Genomic DNA, 22,853 nt, shown 5'->3' with positions numbered 1-22,853 from the left:
CAGTCGAAGTGTGAGGACAGGCTGCTGCCATAATAATACTTTATTACAATGTCTGTAATATAAAAAAGGATCATGTTATTTAACAGAACAGTTGATCCTCTGTATCCCTGCACCACCCAGGACTTTTATTGATGGAAAATTTACTTATTCTTCCAAACGACTGAGTGAAGATGATTTTTACGGTTTTTTTTCCAGTAATAACAGACTCATCACCTTGGCCAGACTCCAACCAATGCGGGACAGAAAGGAGTGGCAATGAGCCAGAGCAGGAGGGAGGGAGAGAGGCGCTGCACTGTGTCTTTAAGCTCCAATGAAATCCATCAGGGGGAGCCAGGCTGCTGGATCATTGTGTCCGTGCGCTCATTACGTTGGAGGAACCTGTGCCGCGTTATCGCGCTGGACGAGGTCTGATTGTTTTAGACACAGGATGGTTTTGTCTGCGCTTGAAACGCATGGAGTAGAGTGAAAGACTTGAAAATCACCCGACAATGAGATTCCGCTGGGCTCTTTGTGCCTCGTATTTTATTTTGCTGCCACTAACCGGTAAGAAAACCACTTGCGATGTTATTTCAGCGCACCGTGTGGATGTGTGGTTTTTTTTATTCTCAGTGTTGACTTTATTTCTTTGTTATGTTTTTTCCTTCCAACTCTTTGAGTGGGTAGTTTCAGATATTCTTACGTTTTACTGCTGTTATAGTGGTGGAATTTCTATCACGGCATCCTTAATGCTTGTCACCCTATGGTAATAATTCAAATTATTTATTTCTGTACTTTTTTCGTGCATTATTTTAGAGTCAGTGCTTCTTCAGCTCTTATTCCGTCTCCCACCTGTGCGACATGTGCTGCTGTCACCATTAAAGAGTCTTTTTTGCCTTTACTTCAGAGTATAGACGTAAACAGCCGAGGAAAACAGCGTGCATCTTTGCGCATGTTTAGCGCAACCTCCTGTCCGTTTACTGTTTTTCCGGACTGTTTCAAGTCAGTCATTTAGTGCTAAAGGTAAATGTAAAGCTCATGCCAACCCGCCAGCTTAAGTCTACAAATCATTTGTATGCATAACTGTTTAGTGGTGCGCTGGAAATACCTTTGGCGGGCAACAAGTGTGTGTGTGTGTGTGTGTCCCTGTGTGTGCCTGAGTGTTTTGTTTGAAGAGGATTAATTATTTATTCCACCCAAACGAAGAGGATAAGGTTGAGCATCCTACCAGAACAGCAAAAGAAACAAAGAAGAAAGAGAAGAAGAAGAAGAAAGAAAGAAAAAGATACGCATCTTCTACCACAAAGCACCCGCAGCATCTTGACATCTAACAGCTCTGGATGTTAGGATCAAAGCTTTGTGTTTAGTCACATAACTGCCTCGGGTTTTGTTTTTTGTTTTTTAATACTGAAACCGTTCGCTTGTTCAAATAGTTCAAATCACTGGTTGCCAAACTCATATTCTGAGAGATGCAGCATTAAAAACATGCCCTCACACCCCGCGCAAACACAGATGTGGATATTTTGGAAGGGAGGGAGGATTCACATCCTTCTCCTTTTTGCTTTCTGAGCGCTGCTTGAGCCTGGAGGCACAACAGTCACATGAAAATCCTGTTTTTGAAATGGTTCTTATCATGTGCAAATCTACGGGAAAAAAGAGAGAAAGAAAGTGGGGGAAAATGGGGGAAAGGGGGAGTTGACTGGTGGAGCTTAAACTAAAATGTCAGCTGGGTTTACTCATCTTAAGGGAATAGGTTTAGGGACCTTGATGCATGATTACTCAGCGGCTGTATAACTCATAATTATTGATTCTTCAATTGAGCTGTCGTGGTTAGATAGCACTCTCTCTTCAGGGAGTCTCTGTCAATCATGCCATCCTGTTTAACCACCACACTGGGCACTCTGATCTTAAACGATCAATCAAAAGTAAAACAACAGCAATTATTTTGATATTTTGAGTCCTAGTCAAGCCAGGATACTATGCTGCTTTCTTACAGCATTTCAGCTATGAGGAATTGTTTGCTTTTTAGTCTCATGTGGTAGTATTTTTAGATCTCTGGAGTGGCAGTCTGCTAACACAACAAACAGAAAATGCTGTTTTTTGTTACATGTACTTCAGGATTTCTGATTCCTGGTAGCTATTTTCACAATTTTCTGACCCTTTAGAAATCAAGCTATTAATGGAATAATCAGGAAAAAATCTACATCAGCTCTAATCTGTACACCTGTTCACCTGCTTGTTAATGCAGATACCTAATTAAATAATCACTTGGCAGCAGCTCACTGCATTTTGGCGTATAGCAGCGATCGAGACAGTCTGCTTAATTTGAAACAGAGTATGAGAATGGGGAAGGACAGCGGTGTAAGTGATTTGGACCTGGCGTGGTTGTTGGTGCCAGACGGTCTGGTCTGAGTGTTTCAGAAACTGCTGATCTACTGGAATTTTCTCTGCGAATGCCTTGTTGATGCCAGAGGTCAGATGAGAATGGCCAGACTGCTTTGAGCTAAGGGGAACAGTAAGTCACATAACTGTTTGTTAGAACTCTGGTATGCAGAAGATCATCTCCGATTGCATAAGATATTAAACCTTGAAGCAGATGGGCTACAGCAGAAGACCACGCCGGGTGCCATTGCTGTCAGCTAAGAACAGGAAACTGTGGCTACAATCCACAGGCTAATTAAATTTGACATTAGAGGATTGGTAAAATGTTGTTGGGTCAGATCAGAATAAATTTCTGCAGCAAAATTCAGATTTCAGGGTCAGAACTTTACATAAAACAGCATGAATGCATACATCCATCCCGCCTTGTATCAATAGTTATGACAACAGTGCACCCATCTTCTAATTGCTGCCCCTATAAAGCTAAAGCAATCTCAAACCATTCACTGTTCACTGTACTTAAACGGCCTCCATAGTCACCAGATAGCAATCCAATAGAGCACCTTTGGGATTTGGTGGAACAGCAAATTTATACCATGAATGTGTAGCTGAGAGATCTGCAGCAACCGTGTGATGCTATCATTTCAACATGGACCAGAATCTCTGAGGAACGCTTCCAGCACCTTGCTGAATCTGTACCAAAAACAATGAAAGCAGTTTTAAAGGGGCTATATGTTGAAAAAATGTTTAGATTAAGAACAACATCTCCGCTATGTCTTCACTGGTTTTTTTTTTTCAGAGCTTGTATTTAATTATATAATGTATATTAATACACCTGAAAGCAGTAGCATTTCTTTTCCTTCTGGTGTGGATTTTTATCCAAGCTGAACCCATTCAAAATTAGCAATAGGTCCACCATCCATCACCCTTAATGTTCTTCCTCTCTTCCAGTGTGGTCAGAGCCACTCATCTCCCCCAGTGGGCCTCACATCGTAGTTCCCAAGAGGGGGAAGCTAGAGCTGCGCTGCTATGACAATGCCACAACATCTGGCGCCCCGCCCAGGTTAAGGTGGTACAGGGACAAGTCTCGCAAGCTGGATGGAGAGGTGCAGGAGGGCAACGTGGCTTTTGTCAAGCTATCAGCCGCCCAGCTTAACCACATGGGTCGCTATATATGTGTGAATAACATCACACTGGAACAGAGCTCTATCTACGTATACGTGAAAGGTGGGTGTTTAACGTGGGGTGGGGGGAATGGCGTCTGGATGTTTGTCTTCACAACATTAATCCAAATCTTTACCTTTCTGTCATCTCCCTAGACCCCTACAATGCTTTCCTGCACATCATGATAAACATCAAACTGGTGCGAGAAGGCGATAGCTGCACCATTCCCTGCCTTGTTACTGACCCTGAGGTCACCCACCTGGGTTTGGAGACCTGTGACGGACGACCTCTGCCCTCTGGTATGAGATATAAGAGTGACCTTCAGGAAGGCATCACCATCAACAACATTCAGAAGGAATACGATGGCTGCTACGTATGTGTGGGACTTCTTCATGGAGTCAAAGTGATGTCAAGTAAATACAATCTGGAAGTACGACTCGGTAAGTAAAAGTCAAAAAGCATGAAAAAAGCATGAAATTACCATTCATGTTAATAAGAGATTAGTCACTTTTGTCCAGAGTAATTAATTACTGGTGGTATATCCCCTTCAGTGTGCATATATAGAAAATACAAGGTCTTGTTACAGAACAGAGCAGGCATCAGTGACAACAGGCAGGACCCTAATTAAGTCAGACACGGCTTGAACAAGAGGACTGAGGAAGGAAGTGGGATTCAAAGCAGCTGGAAGATGTCCAGCAGCTGCCTGATGTATGGAAGAGTATCAGCCGAGCCATCAGCTGATGTGGGCTGGCACTCAGATGTTGTTGTTATCACCTAATCTATCCAGATTGTGATCGGAGCTTGACGTTTGCAGCGTGCCTAAATGAACACCATGTTTAAGTTGTTTCACTGGTGTTAATGAAGCTAAATGTGGAGGAAGAAAACAATGGGTTTACTGCCACATTCATATTTCTCTTCATGCCTGAAATACGAAAACCTCCATCTATGAGCAGCTGCTCAGAGCACAGAAGCATCTTTAGAGGAACTGTTTGAATTAGGAAAAGGGAAAACTGCAAAGTCACTAGCAGGCGATGGTGAAGTGGAAAAAACGTCCATACTTCACCCGTAATTAGTAATTGGAAGTTAAAACCACAGCATTTGCTTTCACTGATGCCTCTAAAAGCATAATGGCATGTCATTAGTTCTGCAGGAATTTGGTTTGATGCAAACTGAAGGATTTTAATTCATGAAATCATCAGTCAGTAGCTGCCTAGACTTTGGCAGCTATTGACATTTTGCTCAATATCACAAATAAGCGAAATTGTAGCATCGTAAAAAGCCAGAGCATGAGCAGATGCAATAAGCATTCATCCTATGGGAAATCCATCCAGTCTTGGTTAAGACTGGAACATGATAGCGGACCAACACTGGCAAATGCAGAGCAGCTAGCATGGCTAATAATAGACAGTCCAAAAGCCTTCTGTTCACTTTCTTTTTTAGCCACAAGGAGATATTACATTTTTACGAGCTACGTGCATCATAATAAAATAAAATCGACCATAGATACAATTTAAGTTTGTGCTTCTGTCCTCTGCATTACATCAGCACTCTTTATGTGGACAAGCTGAGGGGCAGTACAGCGTGGTGTCCTTTTGAATGATGGGAAGAGGGAGAAAGAGAGAAGTACGTTGAGGAAGGGAGGAGCCGAGGGATTTGATTCCCCCAGTGAACAAAGCTCTGTAACAGAGCATGAAGGCTGTGTTTGGGTTAAATAGAATTAGTCCAGCACAAACACAGCAACCGAAGCGGCGTCTGCAGGCATTTAATGCTGGAAATTAATCGTCCTGCCTACGTGGGGACAAGTGTCTGCATTTGGACATGCTGCTCATGTCAGTATAAAGCTGCACAGTACAAACCGCATTAGGGTATTTTATTATGGCATTTAAATAAGCAATTTACTTATCATTTATTACATTTTAGCACAAAACCACCACATTTTCTGTTTCAGGTCAGATGAAAAGCCACTGTTTGGGATTCATGATTTCAGATCATACCAATCCGGAGTTATTGCAGTTCAGCAGAATGATTTCAGGCTCACGTATATCGTGCCGTTAGAAGTGTCTGTGTGACAATGCACAGGTGAAAAAATGATATGATGCTGGTTTAGATGAACTCACAAATACAGCAGTTTGATACAGTTGCTTTTTGAATCCCTTGATTCAGTGCCAGAGTTACGCCCAGTGATCACGCTGTCCCAGAAAGACAAAGTCATATTGAGGACAGGAGAACAGTTCGAGCTTACCTGCAGCTCCTCCAATGTCAACGCAGACGTCATTCTCAAGTGGGACTTCCCGTCAACAGCGGTGAGAATGATTCAGGGATTTATTTGCAGTTCTTTGTCAGGGATGGTTGGCTGCCTACTTGTCAAACAGTTTGCAACGTCCTTTAGAAATGACTTCATTTTTCACAAAGCTAACGTGGAGAAAAGTGAGTTCATATCCCAAGTAATGTTTTAGAGACTTTTCGTTCAAGAAACATGTTTCCAAAAACATTTGTGATGCTGTTTAACATGTAAACAAAAAGCAGAACTATATTTTCTGTGAAGAATTATACCCAATATTTTAATAAAAGTTTGAATGAAGACCAAAAAAAGGAAGAAATTTGTAAAAGTTTTGGAAACAGGTCGTAACTTCGCCTACTTCCAAGGTGCACGGAGAAGAGCAAACATGTGAAGAGGCTGATGGTCCAGCAACATTTGAAGCATGAAGAGCAACTTTCTGGTTCTGCCAGAACATTTCAGCAGCCTGTTCCCGTCATCACTGACGAAGAGTATAGACTGAAGTAACAAAGTTGCTCTTCATACTGCAAGTGTTGCTGGAGGTTCAACCTTTGACATGCAGAGGAGTGTCCAGAGGGGGGGCTGGGGTGGCAGCTTGTGAATAGCAAATAGATACATTGTGCTTTTTATTCATATTTGACACAAATTCCACACTTTGGATATGGTTGTTACTTACAATTTGTTAGTTACCAGTATAGACATATTTTATATACTAGTACGTGCCACTGCTACAGTATTGTTTGATCTGTAATTTTAACCCATTGTTAGGTGGTTGCTAGGCAACATGATGGCATCATAATGTGCTAAATACAAAATTGAGTCTTTGTGGATATAAATGAGATGTTACTGTCATTAAATTAAAATGATACTATTATTTGAAGTGTTGCGGGTGCATAAATGTTACAAATGGGTCATTTTAACTCCTTGGTAGGTGATGTCATAACAGCTGATCTAGATAAGAAACTTAAGGAGGCTAAGACGTCACTGTGTACTGAGCTTGGTCGCTCAACTGTTGATCATAGGGAGGAGATGCTGACAGCCAGACTTTGTGTGTTACAGTAAGACAACAGTTGCTGGATTATGTAGAAAACACCAGATCTGTGTCATGTTACACCTGTAAAGCATGCCTCTTTGCCTCCTCTTTGCCACTTTGCAGCATCCTTTTGAAACACAAACCTCACACATCCTGTCCGGGGGTTTGGGTTACGAGCGTTCAACCTCACTCTTGATCCCAGCTGTTAACCAATCAGACTCAGGGACTTACCGCTGCCATGCTCACAACGAAAGAGGCCGCAGTGACGAAGCGATGGAGCTCAAAGTTTACGGTAAGAATTTGGGGGTTTTGTATTTATACTCAAAAATATATTTTCAATCATTTAAAGTTGCCCCAGTAATGTTATAGTTATTTCTGAGACCACACATACCTGGATGTGTGCAGAATAAGAGGTCTACACAGAGGTGTCATGTTATCAACCTTTTGTTCATAAAACATATTAAACTTACATATTTCTGCTCTTCAGATCAGGGGTTCATTAAAATGTTAGTAAGTCAAAGTCCAGTCCAGGAAGAGGTTAAAGAGGGAGAGAGCCTGAGCCTAAAAGTTGAATTCGACGCCTATCCTGCACCAAGCTTCATGTCCTGGTCTTACAATGGGAAGATTCTCCACAACACCACAGAGCACGTCATCACTCTCCACCGAAACAAATACAGGTACAGTTAGTTAAAAGTGAGTACTTCAAGTAACCAGTACTCTAGTATTTCACTGTGGGTTGAAAGATTTTACAAGTACGCTTGTTCTATCAGATACAGCAGCAAGCTGAGACTAGTGAGGGTTCTTGGCTCCGAGGGCGGGATCTACAACTTCTCAGCCAGTCACAAAGATGCATCTGTTGATCACTCGTTTCATGTGTACGTCAACAGTAAGTAGCTCTCACATTTGTTCATTTGGGTTGTATATTTAGAACACAGTTAGTAGCTGAAAGCTGAAATAATAATCTGTACAGAAGAGTAGCAGGATAAATCAGAGTTTTACAAATGTTTCGCCTGCATTGATTTTAGTTAAAGGAAACCTCATTTTGTCATTTTAAGCCATCATGATTCTCTGAATGCTGCTTTTCTGTAGTAGCAGGTAGCCAGTATACTGGGAGTCAACAGGAGATGCTTTGTGCATGTACTGTATGCTTCATATACGACTTTCTTTTTTCTCCGTAAGGTAAGCCTGTCATTACTGCTCAGGAAGGGCCTCTTGATGGACAAGTACGGTGCATTGCTGCAGGATACCCCGTCCCTAAGATCAGCTGGTACTTCTGTGAGCTGCCGCGCACAAGGTATCCCAGAAACGCAGCTGATATCAAGATCTTACAGAAGAGGATTAGGCCCACTGAAATTAAAATCAGAATTCTGAAAAACTGATCATGAAACAGGAAATCAGTTTGCCTTTGAAATTTGATTTATTAGTAACATATTATTAAGTAAATATCTAACCAAGCCTTCAAGTACATTGCGCTTTTTTAGCTCTTTAGCTCTTTTTTTTAAACTTTATGCCTTTTAATAAAAGTTTTAAAGCCTTTCTTATCCTAACAAACCATATACACACTATATTTCACATATTTCCGTTCTCAGGTTAGCAACTAAGATATAAATAGTGATTTGGCCCCACTGACAAGAAGCAGCTGTATTACAGGTCCACATGAAGATATGTGCTAGGTTTTAGGATCATATGAACAGAAAGGGTTATTTTATTCCATTAGAACAGAAGTAATGGAGACAATTGCTAGAAGGAGCTGCAGAAACAGCACCAGGCTTCCACTGGGTGATCTACAGCAGCACCACCTCTGATGTGTTTGTTGGCTGGTTCAGCTGTAACTCAGATGCAGAACTGTGCTCTAGTTTCCCAGCTATTAGACTTAAAATTGCTTTAATCTTTCCATCTTTTTAAATTTGTTTTAGACAATTTAGCAATTGATGGAAAAGCTTTTAATGCACTTAGAGTAAGTAGCTGTCATCAAGTTTATTATGTCTTACTTTTCCTACCTCTCCTACTGGAGTGAATCCAAAGGCACTGAATCAATAAATTGATTTGTAAAGGCTGAAACCTGCTCTTACACGGAGTGATCTTAAGCAGCCTTAATGTCTCAACAGGTGCTCACAACTGCCCAATGCCACCCAGTGGGAGACCTCGGAGATCACTGTCCTTTCAGAGTCAACCTTTGGTAGGAGTCAAGTGGAAAGCCGACTGAATGTCAGCAAAGAGTTCACTCAGTACCACACCCTGGAGTGTGTCGCTTCTACAGAGGAGGCAGAGGCCTTCACCCTGTTCTCCATCAGCGGTAAGACACTGTACGGACCACATATAGAGCTGCAGGGAGAGTAACACAGGTGAAGCGTCAGTGTCTGCGTGGTGGGGATTTGTCTTATATAGCGCGCCACAAATACGTTGTGTAAGAATTCAAACAGACACACAAACCCATTGACCCTTTGTCTGCACAGGCCAGGTGTGTGGTTACTGGGTACAGATTGAATGAGATTAGTGTATGCTGACTATGCAAGCTGGGATTATATGGTGTAGACTCACTAATCCTTGTCACACAAACAAACACCACTGCTGCAGCTGTCTGTTTTAACGGTAGAGGATGTCACTCCGTGTGTGTGTGTGTGTGTGTGTGTGTGTGTGTGTGTGTGTGTGTGTGTGTGTGTGTGTGTGTGTGTGTGTGTGTGTGTGTGTGTGTGACTACCAAAACTTGGTTACTTCAATGCTCCATGAGATTTCTCACTGTGGGTTTGTTGGTGTTCATTCTCAGAGCGTGTGGTCCCCCATAAACTCTTCACGCCTCTTCTAACCGGCATGGTGGCTACTGGGGTTATACTCAGCCTCGTGTTAGTGGTGCTGCTCTATAAGTACTTGCAGGTAAGGGAAAAGGAAATAAACTGTGCATGCCTTATGATTATTGTGATTTTAAGCCTGGGTTTAAGTAGGGTCACAGATTTGACGTAAATCACAAAACTCTTTGGCCATCAGCCCCTTTCAAACCCATGAATCAGTTTCAAAGATTATAAACATCAATCTCAAATCAGGATCATCAAGCAGCATTGACATACACTTTGCATCCCAGGAAAGTAAATGGCTTCGGGAGTTTCTGGCAAAGGGCCCATTCTCATTTACTAATGACTCATGCCTCCATCGTGTTTAGAGTACGTTAAAGTTAGAAGCATCTTTCTTTCTTTCTGCGTTTGGCAGTGATGTTTTGCACGCAAGAGTGACGGTAAGTTCTTTTAATCAACATGAATGTGTCCTAATGAATTTCAGTTGAATCAGTCAACCATTTAAAGTGCAGACATGCTGTAGTTAAAGGATTTTTGACACTGCGATCACGCCTCCAGCCATTAATTTGCCCCCCTGAGCATGCTGCGCTTATTGCTCTCAGATGAGTCAGACTCCTTGAGAAGTAGCTCACGCATCTGCAGTGGGATCGTCAGGGGGAAAGTCTAGACTCGGGCTGACAACTAAAGTGCATCTTTGTAAAAGAGCAACGTGAAAGGGAATATGAGCTATACAGTCGAACACAACAAACAGTCCCGGGAAGCTGATCTGACGTCACTTTTTCTCTCCCCTCCAAACTTTAACAGAAACCGAAGTTCCAGATTCAGTGGAAGGTGATCGAGACTGTCCATGGAAACAACCATATATATATTGACCCCACCCAGCTGCCATATGACTCCAAATGGGAGTTCCCCAGGCAGAAACTGCGCTTTGGTAGGACAGTGTGTGTGAGAGTCCAAATGTGCAGTGACTGTTATCACTTTTAGAGCACGAATGAAATGTTAAAGATTGTTTTTTGTGTTTATTTGAAGGTAAAACCTTGGGCTCTGGGGCGTTTGGAAAGGTAGTGAGGGCCACGGCATACGGATTGTGTTCTGCAGACGCTGTGACAACCGTCGCTGTTAAGATGCTGAAACGTAAGTCTATGTTTTCCCCATCACTGTCTCTTGATACAAAGTACCTGTGCTTAAAGAGTGAAAACACCACAATTCAAAGAAGTGTTTGACTGCATTCCTATGTTTAAAATTAAAACTTCCGGAGATGAAAAATAAATCTAACCTGAAAGTCCCAGAGATTGCAGTTCCTTAAGTGGCCACTTGAGGGTGGCTCCGAAAGCAAGTCAGTGCACACAGACTCTGTGTTAAAATCCTCTATATTGGTCTCCACAGATATCTTTAATGAATACAGTGGGGCTTTTAGTTTTTTATTTTTAATAACTCATTTTGATACTTGCAAGACTTAAAGTTAGTTATATGGAAGCCACCTGCTCGTCCTAACCTGAAAACAAAATAACTGCTACACCACCACTAGTGTCACTACTGAAACTGTTTGATCTTCATGCTTCAGTATTTCTGATTGCCATTAGGCTTTTAAATATGAGAATACGCCAGTCACAAAGGAATACTTTCACTTTACGGCCTTTGATTTTGTGCTTATACGTCTTCCACTTTAATGTTGTGATGATGTCATCTCAGCCAACGCTCACTCCACGGAGAAGGAGGCGCTGATGTCTGAGCTGAAGGTTCTCATTTACCTTGGAAACCACGTTAACATCGTTAACCTGCTGGGAGCCTGCACCGTCGGAGGTGAGAGGAGTCACTACGAGCACATTTAGTTCACTCAGAATCAGATTTGCATGTGAGATATTTTTGGATTGGTATTTGTCGTATTGGGCGCATTTGTCGGGGCAACATAAACCTTACGCATCTGCAGTCTTGTTTTATTGTTGACTGTTATGATTTATGATTATGAATATTGTCTGGGAGACACATTTGCCGTATCCTCATGTGGTGACTCACCGCTGTACCCGGCCATTATCAGTTACTGAACAGCCCGCATCTGCCTTCGATGTGAAGACGTGATTCATTTTACCTTGCAACAAATCTGCTGTGTGTGTTCAATATTATTTAGCTGTCTAGACCTCAGTATTGATTATAATTTAGTTTGCGTTTTTTTTTCCACAGATGTATGCATAAGCACTTGTTGTGAGAGAAACAGGGAATAGTGACATTGTTTCCTCTGTTTAAACATGATCAGCTTTTAAACACCCTTGTTGTCAAGCCTCATCACTGTGTCAGAACTGCCTGTCTTTCTTTCTCATTTTCATTGTGCTGTCACGGTTTAAAAATCAGTGACTGATGGTTGTTGTCTTTGTATTGTTTTGGTTTTTTTCCCTGTATTCTGCCAGGACCAATTTTGGTAATCACAGAGTACTGTTGCTATGGGGACCTCCTCAACTTCCTCAGAAGGAAAAGAGAGTCCTTCCTAAACTCCAGAGCTGGGGATGGTTACTACCACAATGTCTCGAACCCAACAGAGTCCACAAGGTGCGTATGTGCAGGAATGCTTCACGGCAATGACAGCTGAAAGTGGCTAATTTCTGTACTTACGTGTGTGTATCTGTGTGTATTTCTGTAGCAGTGAGGCTACTGGTACAGGATATATGCCCATGCGTCCCTCTGAGAAAGAAAGGTCCTCTGAGTCAGGTACAACATCGCTCTCTCTTTACATTTCTAATTACAATACACTGGATAACCAATAGCATACCTCCACAAAGGATGAAAATTCCCTACAAATGAATCAAAACTTGAATTCTCGGATATAACTGAAGTGCATTGTGTGCCTAGATGACATAGATGAGCTGTCCTTGGATGCTGAAGATCTCCTCAGCTTTTCCTACCAGGTGGCCAAAGGAATGGAGTACATTACTTCCAGGAATGTAAGGCTTTTACAGACTGTTAATAAACAGTATATAGACTCGTCATGGGAGGGATTTAAAAGTGCTGTTCCTAGTTCATAAATCATGGCATGGCTCAGGGCCAATATTCGTGCAGAACCTTTGCTTTCAGCTAATGGCATCATTATAGTAGGAAACCACGGCATTGCTGCATTTCAAACGTATACTGCACACAAGTAGATTAAACGATTAGGCGTCTCTATTTAATGCTGTCAATTCAGCAATGAAAAAAAATGCCAAATGTAATGATGATGTTACAGAGAATCTGTTCAGTTATCACATAACTGTGCATCTTCCCCCAGGCTGTGTGGAGCATTTTAGCCATTAAGGCACTGCTTTGTTTTATGCCATATTTAGATTCGAAGCACAAAGTCGACTAGGCGTATAAATCAAATCGAGATAATGTCATATATCTGGATTGCATCTCAGGACCAGTGTTGTCTTTGCAAACTTCTGTATTTGCTGACACACCCATACAACCATAAAACACTCAAGCTGCACAATCCAAACATTGATGTTTCACACACTGCATTAGTGCCTGCTGATTTACAGCATTTCTCGCAGCAACTTTCAAACAATCAGGTAGAAGCATTAGTCTTACATGCGCTACCTGTCATCGATCAGCCTTCTGATCAATGACAGGTAGTGCACTTGGTAGTTGTAGGACTACACAAACGTAGACGGAGCAGAAATTAAATCCTACAAGAGTGATCTGGTGGACAGGAACATGACTCCAAATGATGACACCATCTGGAATTAAATGAATTAAAGTTTGAAGAAGCTCCACGTTCGTTACACACAAACTGTCAGCCTTAGACCACTTCAATTGCTCAGACTGTACTTTTATTTATTTCTTTAATTTATGCATAGTTTATTGGCTTTTTCTACTAATTTATCCATTTGGCTTGCATTCCCTACTATATTTTTTCATGATTTCAGTAGAAACATGGCTTCCGTGCCCAGGTTACCTGAACAGTTAAAAGAAAATATGACATGAATTCCAAAAAAGTCCAAAAAAGTTGGGCACCGTTTTGCCCCTAGTACCATCAGAGGCTTTTGAATTGAGTGCTAGTGATATGAAACTGGATGATCCCTCTCCTCTTTAGTCCACAGGACTTGGCGTCCAAAGAGAATTCCAAATTTCGATTCATCCGCCCTCAGATCAGTTTTCCCCTTTGCCTCAGTCCACTTTAAATGAGCTTTGGCCCAGAGAAGACAGCAGGGTCTCTTTATCATGTGCGTGATAGAGCTTTAACCTGTATTTGTGGAGTGCACGGTGAACTGTGTTCACAGTGCTCACGAGCCCATGCAGGGATTTCCATGACAGGATCGTGCCTGTTTTAAATGTAGTGCTGCCCGAGGACCCGAAGATCACAGGCATCCAGTTTCATATGATTTTCAGCCTCGTCCATTGCACATACAGATTTCTCCACATTCTTTGGAATTGAAGACCATTACTCTGAAATTGTTCCACAGTTTGCAGATTGGTGAACCTTTCCCCATCTTTATTTCATGTTACTGATCTGTTGCCATCAAATTCAAAAAGAGCTAGATTTTTCTTAAATGCATTTTCTTTGTTTAAACGTTTGATGTTTTTCCTATATTGTGTTGTCATTCAAATATGGACTCAAGAGATTTGCAAATCCATGCATTCTCTTTTTACATAGCAGCCCAACTTTTTTAGAATTACGGTTGTAATAACACGATTCCCCTTTTGTTGTGTAAAGAAACTGTACTCAAACACAGCTTTAATGGTGTCTTTCACCACAGCTGATTTGTTTCTCACAGACACAAACTGGTGGCAGGCCAACAGAGAGCCCAAGCTGGTGACACTTTCTCTTTGTAACATAAAGATGAAAAAAAGTGTTTTACTTCCCTCTACGATGCAATCTTAAAACCGTTTTATTAACCAGTTAAACTCTTAAAAAAGACATAAGTAACTGTTTAGAATGATCCTGTAAAACATGGCACCCGTTGACCCACACATGCTTTATTGAATTTTGTTTGGTCATATTGAGTCATTGTTTCTCCTTCTTCTACTACTTCTTCTTTTGTAAACACGTCAGTTCGCCTTTTGTGTTTGCCACAAGCTTTACCGGCCTCGCCTCCTTTGTAAGCGTGTCCTGTCATTCACTGCAGAAACCGGTTGCTGTGTCAATACTCATCGCTGTGTTTGTTTCTGCTGCCGCGTTTGTGTGCGCAGTGCATCCACAGGGATCTTGCAGCTAGAAACATTCTGCTGACTCACGGCAGGGTGGCGAAGATCTGCGACTTTGGCTTGGCACGAGACATCACCACCGATGCCAGCTATGTGCTCCGTGGAAACGTGAGTCTGTCTTTCCGTCTGTCAGTCTTTCGCTCCCTCCTCCTTTGTTCTTTGTTCCCGCTCCATCTCCGCAAATCAAGACAGGAAAACTCCCACGCTCGCTTCTTTTTACTGAGTCTGAACTGCTCTACGAAACAATACATGCAGAATTTTTGTGAGGAAAGTTGGACAGCAAGCTAAAAAGGAAAAGATAAAAAGTTTGCAGTTACATTGGCCAAACAAGAAGAAATTTCTGTTCATTTTGTACACGAAGGCATTATTTATTGAATTGTATTTTATAAAACATGCTTCTTTTTCTCACACTGAAAATTTAGATGCTTTTTGATGAGCTATATTTTGTATTCTTATAAATGAGGACAAGAGTTCATGGCTATCTCTCCCTCCTTCAGGCTCGTCTGCCCGTCAAGTGGATGTCACCTGAGAGTATTTTTGACTGCGTCTACACGATTGAGAGTGACGTGTGGTCCTACGGCATCCTGCTCTGGGAAATATTCTCCCTCGGTAACTTTTCCATTTTATGCTTTACTTTCCTTTTACTGTTTCAAATCATCATTGTCATCCATTTGACCGGGGGCCTTAGTAGAGGCTTATTAATGCTCACAAGCAGTAACATAGCTTAGGGCAGTGAATCATGCAAAGTGGTATTGATTGAGAAGCCAACAGTACCGTGCAAATCAATATTTTTTTCCTTTAAAAATGATGCAAAGTTGTTGTTGCAGGTAACAGCCCGTACCCTGGGATGCAGGTGGGATCTGCATTTTATAGGATGATTCAGGAAGGCCACAGGATGAGCAGGCCTGAGTATGCCCCCACTGAGATGTAAGTGCATATTTGTGCAGTATATATTGCAGAAAGTCGTGTTTTTTTTTTTTACTATCAGGCGATAAACAGACTATTTTGTTCTGGGCCTTGATCAAGCACTTACTTCATCCAAACCTTTTTCTTTGATGAAATAATCAAGGCAGAACCAACAACACCAACACTGTAGAAGCTAAAAGCAGAGAACTGTTTTATTCAAAACAAATTATCAGTCTGTTTTGTGGTGATCAATTAATAATTTTTTGTTTTTATTTATAACCTGGACTTCTTTGATCATAATTTTACATGATCAGTTATTTAAATAAATTATTTGGATCTAATTTATATGTTGTTTTCCATCAGTGGGTACTTGAGCTAAATCAGCAGCAGTTAAGGTGTAAAAGCCAAATATGTTAAATTTCCTGCTTCTTGGACAGTATGGGGAGTAAAAAAAAATAATTGAAAAATTAATAACAGTAATAATAATTTTTATATATTTTATAGACCACCTGAATATTTGTTCGTTGCTGCCTTATATCAATGACTAAAGTCATTTTATACAACATGACTTATGTAATATGAGCTGTTACAGGCTATGAGCCTGTCAGCCTGTAGTTTAGATTTATAATTATTAGCTAGATTGTTTTTTCGTTCTGCTGGCTGTTTCTGTGTCCAGACATATAAACTAACACCAGTGTGACCTGTGGTGTAGGTATGACATGATGCTGTCCTGCTGGAACCACGATCCTCTGAAAAGGCCTTCCTTCAAAAAGCTGGTGGAGAAAACCGAGCTGCTGCTGTCAGAAAATACCAAGAATGTAAGTGCAAGAACGACCCTTAGTCTTACTTTTGTAATCTGTCTTTTTTGTTTTTCACTCATTTCCCTACATTTTGTCTCCAAAGCACAAAAATTATGTTATATGTCTTTTTTTCTTTCTTTCTTTCGTAAAACACAAGTCTGTGTTACTCCTCAGGTGTACCTGACCCTGAGTAATGCTTCAGGTCCTCCAGAGCAGCAGAGGGCGCCGTCTCGGAGACTGAGCTCAGTCTGCAGCACAACAGCCCCCAACCAACCTTTACTGCAGAACACAGCTGACGTCTTCCTGGACTATGTCTGACACACCGATTGGACAGATACATAAATCCCCACCTTCCTGACCTTCCTCACCTCATACCACACAAACTACACTCCACTCTACTACAACTAACAGCTGATCATTTTAAACAAACTCTCAAATGCTGGCCTTCCTGCATCTTCCATATACACACACACTCACACATACAGAAACACACACACATATAGATATTGTACATATTGAGGGCTGCACTTGGCTCTCAGCCTCTACCTACTCTTGCCCTTGCAATATTGATCTCCATGGTAGGTATTTCAGGTGCACGTCTAAATAAAGCAGACCTCAGCACTAACCGGCCATCAGATACATCACCCATCAGCAGTGGGAAGAGTCTTGGCTCACATTCAGCCTTAGATTACATCTTAAGATGCTTTGGGGAAAACAAAAGGCTGCCAGTACATGTACATACCTGCACAGGGGAGATGATAATGAACTGATAAATAAATAAACAGAGTTGATGCTGTGACTAGAGGACCTCTTTGTATCAGACTTGTCTGCCATTTCATAGAAATATTTTTGACATTTTGGGACTTTCTTGTTGAGAGATAGATGAGAAGAATTATACCATCCTCATGTCGCTGCATGCAAATGAGGAAATAAAGCTTAAAAACTGTAGTTTCTAGTTTAGGAGACACAATACACAGGTAATCAGCTTGTCTGGCTTTGTCCAATGGTAACAAAATCTGCACACCAGCATTTCTAAAGCTTGGACACTTGTGCAGTTGCTAAACATTGAGTAAAAGATATGTAAGATAGTAGAATAGCCCCTGAGCTGCATGCCTGTGGTAGTTTTGCCTTTTTAGAGTGTACAGCTTTGAGTTGTGCTTACGTAACTGTCACCATGCTGCTGTTGTAGGTGTTGAATGGTGTGGTTCATAGAAATTATCAGTCTGTGCAGTCTTTAACTCGTCTCCATATGTTCTTTATGGCTGTCTATCAGTATTTACCAGTGAAAGCCGATAAAACCAATCAGTTGAACTACAAATTTGTCTTAAAGACGTTAAGGCCTATAAGAATTTGGCCCAAGAAACAAGGCATCTAACCAGATACTTGCTTTGGATGGCATCACTTTGGCCTTCATTATTACGATAGATATTTTAACACAGACATTGAAGAAATGTTTAGGAGTGCCTTCTCTAATCTGCACAAGATTGTCAAAGTTAGGAGACCCTGCCTTAGAGGGATGCTGAAAAACTAGTCCACACATTTGTTAATTCTAGTCTGGACTAATATGTAATTGCAATATATGCCCAAAAAAAGCATCCACTTGATCAAAATTCCTGCAGGAAGGAACTTAAAACAAGATCCGTGGAACCAGCTCCTACTATGTGTTTGGTTGGCTGACGCCATCTCTGCCATTAAGATTAGACTAAAATGATACAGCTTATATTAAAGGCTACCATTAGAAGTGCCTTCTCATTCTCTGTGACTCCAATGCAATGTGAGCAAAGATGATGGCACTGCAGCACTCATTACAAGTTGCCATGGTAGTTAATGAAGTCTCAGTAATGGATTTTTGCACATTAGAGGCACCAGATTGTACAGAAGCTATTCGGTGGCTTCAAGCTGGTATTCAGTGGTGACTTGGGGCAGATCCTTCTTATGAGACATGGTAGCTGCACTGTGATGGCGCTTGAAGAGCTTAATCTTGTGGAGGAATGTTGGGATTGAAGAAGATTTTTGACAAATTCCTGCTGGACTTTGGTGAGGGAAAGATTCTTGTTTTTCTAGAGGAGGTTGATTCTGCTGTTGAACTCACTGAGGAGAGATGAGGTCATTCAGAGCAACACTGCCAACCCAGAGTGGCTCGGTGCCTGAAGAACTCTGACAAAGATCCCTCCAGGAGTTCTTGCTGTTTGTGTGGACACACTGGAGCGTGAGCATCATTTGTATCCTTCCTGAAGTTTCTACATAACCTCTGCCTGTCCGGAAATACCTCTGCATTACAGAGTAATGTAGGAATCATATGATTTAGAAACCAGGACACTGCCATTGTTTAAGGCATTCCATCAATCACATGCTGCCCCATCCGCTGGCTACACACAAAACCAAGAATAGGTCTCAGGGTTCTTCCATGGTTGATAGTGCATCACTGACGTCATGAAGTCGCCCGTGGTGGCGCTGGAGGGTTGAAATGGAGAACATGTCATGAAGAGGGAGTAAAGGAGAAGCGTGAGGAGCACACAGCCCTGTGTTGCTGCTGTGTTTAGGAGGCATAGCCTTTCAATCCAGACATCTTGCTTAAAAAGTTCTGCCTATGAGGGCAGACTGGATGTTGGAAAGGTTAATTGTTCTTATCTCACTCAGCAAAAATATTTTCCCAAAATGTCAAATCCTAAAACCTTAAAACTTGTTTTCAGCAGGCCTTTAAATGAACATGTTTCTCTAAGGAAGTACAAAGTGTCTTTGAAGAGGAAACAAAAAAAAGAAGAGAAGCCATAGCAGAGTGGCATGCGAGCGATAATTCCTAATGAAAAAGAAAAAGCCATAAAAGTTACATAAACACGAATTTCCACCTGTGCGTTGTAGCTTTGAAAACTGTGACTTATAAACAACAATTGCTGTATGTTTTTATGGATAACTTTAGTCTCTTTAGCAAAGCCAGTGTGGCCAAGGATTTAGGACTGATTGTGTGCTTTTTACTGTATGTCAAACCTGTATGCAATGTAAATATCTTAGAGATGTGCCTTTAGACTTTTTTTTTTTAAGTGAATGCATTTGTTTGTGACAGTTATTGGTGAGAGAGCAGAAAAATGTTTCTGCTCTCTGGCTTTCGGGTTCTTGCAGTTTTGATACAGTTGGTTGACTTGTAATAATAAAGAATGTACCTGTGATGGTCGAACTAACTGCAATGAGTCTTTTATTGTTTTCTGTGAAACAACATGGAGTCGTAAAAGAAACTCTTGGGGGGAAAATGTTGCCAACATGGTCCAACCATCAGGTGTCGCATGATGCTTCTTGATGAAAAGTTGGCACTCCTGTTCCATTAAAGACATGCATGCCTCTATGCATTTTAATGGCAGTAATTACTGTAGGAGTAATAGCACTTTTCAGTCAAACTTCTAATCTGAACCTCAGATGGGCACTAGGATTGCCAGCCAAAAGTACTCACTCACCCATACTGACTTCAGGTGTTTCAGTCACTTGCATGGCCACGAGTGTAAAAAATGAAGCACCTAGGCATGCAGACAGCTTCTACAAACATTTGTGAATGAATGGGTCACCTCAGGAGCTCAGTGAATTCCAGCAATTCTGTGCAACAACTCCAGTGGTGAAATTTCCTCACTACTAAATATTCCAGCTGTTAGTGGTGTTATAGCAAAGTGGAAGCGATTGAGAACGAGACCAACTTAGCTATGAAGTGGTAGATCACATAAAATCACAGTGTGGAGTCAGTGGAAGCTGAGGCGCATCGTTGGTGACCTCTGCGCACCATCTGCAAATTCAGTCACTACAGACCTCCAAACTTCACCCGGTCTTCAGATTACCTCTAGAACAGTGTGTAGAGCTTCATGGAATGGGTTTCCATGGCCGTGCAGCTGCATCCAAGCCTTACATCATCAAGCAAAATGCAAAGTATCGGATGTGGCGGTGTATAGCATGGCGCCACTGGACTCTAAACAAGAGGAGATGTGTTCTCTGGGGGATTCATGCTTCTCCATCTAGTAATCTGATGACCAAGTCTGGGCTTGGTAGTTGCCAGGAGAACGGTACTTGTCTCAGTGCAATTTGCCAAGTGTTAGGTTTGGTGGAAGGGGGATTATGATGTAGGGATGGGGGGGGGGTTTGGTTTTTGGGGGGGGGGGTTTTAGGAGTTGGGCTCAACCCCTTGGTTTCAGTGAAATGAACTCTTAATGCTTGAGAATACCAAGAAATTTTGGACATCTTGGCCCCAACTTTGTGGGAACAGCTTGGGAGTGAGCCCTTCCTATTCCAAAATGACTGCACAGCAGTGCACAAAGCAAGGTCCATATAGACATGGATGTGTGAGTTTGGTGTGGAAGAACTTGACTGGCCTGCACAGAGTCCTGACCTCAACTCTATAGATCACCTTTGGGATGAATTAGAACAGAGACTGTGAGCCAGGTCTTCTCGTCCAACATTCATTTTCTGACCTCACAAATATGCTTCTGAAAGAATGGCTAAAAATTCCCATAGACGAACTCCTAAACCTTGTGGAAAGCCTTCCCAGAAGACATGAAGCTATTAGAGCTGCAAAGGTTGGGGCGACATCATATTTAAACCTTATGGATTAAGAAGTTCATATGCACGTGAAGGTAAACAACCGGCAATAAGTGTACTTTACTGTGGGTCAAAAGGAATGCCATCCCTGGCTAAAAACAGAGTACAATGCACACATGTCACATTTAATATTTGCAACTGTTTTTATTTTCAAATTGACCAAGAGGGGAGAAGAGGGGATTATAATAATAATAATGTTAGCAAACATTTTGCTTCAAAATATTGATTACATCTGACTTTGGGGTAGATAAAGGAGCACAGTTCAAGAGCAGAAGAAGGGATAGAAATACATACAGTACATGTTAGCATAGCACCGTTTTTACACTGAATACTGGTGTTTTTAACTTTGTGTATGTGTACAGTATTATACTAGATCTAGAACTGTTTAGAACCAAACTGTGTAGTGGAAAGGTGACCTGTGTATCTGTGTGGAAGGGGGAGCTCGCCGCCTTGTCAATGGGGTCCCATATCAAATATCCTAGACCTCAACTTTGAAGGGATTTTGAACCCTTTTCCCAACCAAGATGTTGTCAGAAACATATTGCTGTAAACCAATAAAGTCTGTAATGGTGAAACATTTAGAGGTTCTTTTACAATAGACTGAATTTCAGATTGTAAGTTCTGGATTCTTGCAGTGAATCGTGAGTTTCGTTCACACCCCTCCATTTCCTTCATCATAAAAGCCTGTCAAACAGGCGCACAGTTACAACATCCATTAGTCTCTTTAAAACACCATTACATTCTTTGGGCTGGGTATCAGTGACACAAACTATAAACATTTCATTACCCTTTAGAGATGCCTTAACACACACACACACACACACACACACACACACACACACACACACACACACACACACACACACACACACACACACACACACACACACACACACACACACACACACACACACACACACACACACACACACACACACACACACACACACACACACCCCCTATACAGGACAAACAATTAATGTGAGACAAGTGGAAGACCTGATTCAAATATTAAAGCCCTCACTGTGTAATCTCGCCACTATTCCTTATTTGTAAGGGGGAAAACAAGAAATGAGGTTTTATCCCCGCTAACAGCAATTTAGTCTAAGTTAAGCTTATCTCCAAGGGTTAACATTTGAGACTTGAGTTCAAATAGTACTATAGTCACTGCGAGCAGTCTGTTATTGCAGAACAATAACAGTACCCATCTTCTTTAGCCTGGCAGGTGACCAGTGCTCTGCAATGCCTAATAACCACTTTCCAGTCACACTTCTGTGTATGAAAATATACTGGGTTAAAGCGACAGCTAACATGCACACAGACTCAATCACATAAACATATTCAAGTTGAGCTGTCCCACACACGGGCTCGCACAATACTGCGCCCAACGAGAGCAGACGTTCCTTGAAAATTACAATTCCTTTATACTGCAACGCAAGAACTGATTGGCTATCGCCAGGGGAAACAAATACTGACCCCCAAGTGATATAAGAAGTAGGATCAAGGACAGGAGATGTTATATTCACACAAACCCACATGCACACTTTTACTACACTCTGAGACAAAACACATTCTAGATGCTCCTTTGCCAACATTTCACTTCCTCCAAACCAAGGCTTTTCTGTATGATATGGCTTAATCACTGAAGTACACAGGCTGAGCCCAAACCCATTTAAAGTGGAGCGGGACCCTGTCCTGGTTTTTGACTGCTATTTGAGAACCGAGAGTCAAGTGAACTGGACTGCATGAGGTTTTCTGAGGCCTAGGAAGATAAAGAAGGA

At 41.6% G+C, this 22,853-nt stretch overlaps 1 protein-coding gene across 2 annotated transcripts; it reads left to right on the top strand.

Moving 5' to 3' along the window:
- Positions 1 to 346: 346 nt before the first annotated feature.
- kitb (KIT proto-oncogene, receptor tyrosine kinase b) lies at positions 347 to 19,682 on the top strand. Of its 2 annotated transcripts, none has more exons than XM_039612966.1 (21): positions 347 to 543; positions 3,307 to 3,582; positions 3,675 to 3,959; positions 5,683 to 5,822; positions 6,954 to 7,122; positions 7,318 to 7,507; positions 7,601 to 7,716; positions 8,010 to 8,124; positions 8,939 to 9,126; positions 9,598 to 9,704; positions 10,424 to 10,550; positions 10,649 to 10,753; positions 11,312 to 11,422; positions 12,025 to 12,163; positions 12,255 to 12,322; positions 12,464 to 12,555; positions 14,777 to 14,899; positions 15,289 to 15,400; positions 15,619 to 15,718; positions 16,410 to 16,515; positions 16,672 to 19,682. In XM_039612966.1, the coding sequence occupies exons 1-21, from the start codon at positions 489 to 491 to the stop codon at positions 16,813 to 16,815; spliced, it is 2,868 nt and encodes a 955-aa protein (XP_039468900.1). In that variant the 5' UTR covers positions 347 to 488; the 3' UTR covers positions 16,816 to 19,682. The 2 variants fall into 2 exon arrangements, with proteins under 2 accessions (XP_039468900.1, XP_039468901.1); XM_039612967.1 differs by having other exon boundaries at positions 16,655 to 16,792.
- Positions 19,683 to 22,853: the final 3,171 nt, after the last annotated feature.

The sequence above is a fragment of the Oreochromis aureus genome, linkage group 6 (assembly GCF_013358895.1).
Source record: "Oreochromis aureus strain Israel breed Guangdong linkage group 6, ZZ_aureus, whole genome shotgun sequence".
NCBI classification, from domain to species: domain Eukaryota; kingdom Metazoa; phylum Chordata; class Actinopteri; order Cichliformes; family Cichlidae; genus Oreochromis; species Oreochromis aureus.
Note: the sequence above shows the minus strand (reverse complement) of the source record. Positions and strands in the feature narration are given on the sequence as shown.

Bases quoted from the DNA above. Each gene is read 5' to 3' on its own strand.
- kitb (XM_039612966.1), top strand. From the start codon at position 489: ATGAGATTCCGCTGGGCTCTTTGTGCCTCGTATTTTATTTTGCTGCCA. The intron at 8,125-8,938 runs GTATCCCAGAAA...ATGTCTCAACAG, and splicing joins TGTGAGCTGCCGCGCACAAG to GTGCTCACAACTGCCCAATG. The intron at 12,323-12,463 runs GTACAACATCGC...TTGTGTGCCTAG, and splicing joins AGAAAGGTCCTCTGAGTCAG to ATGACATAGATGAGCTGTCC.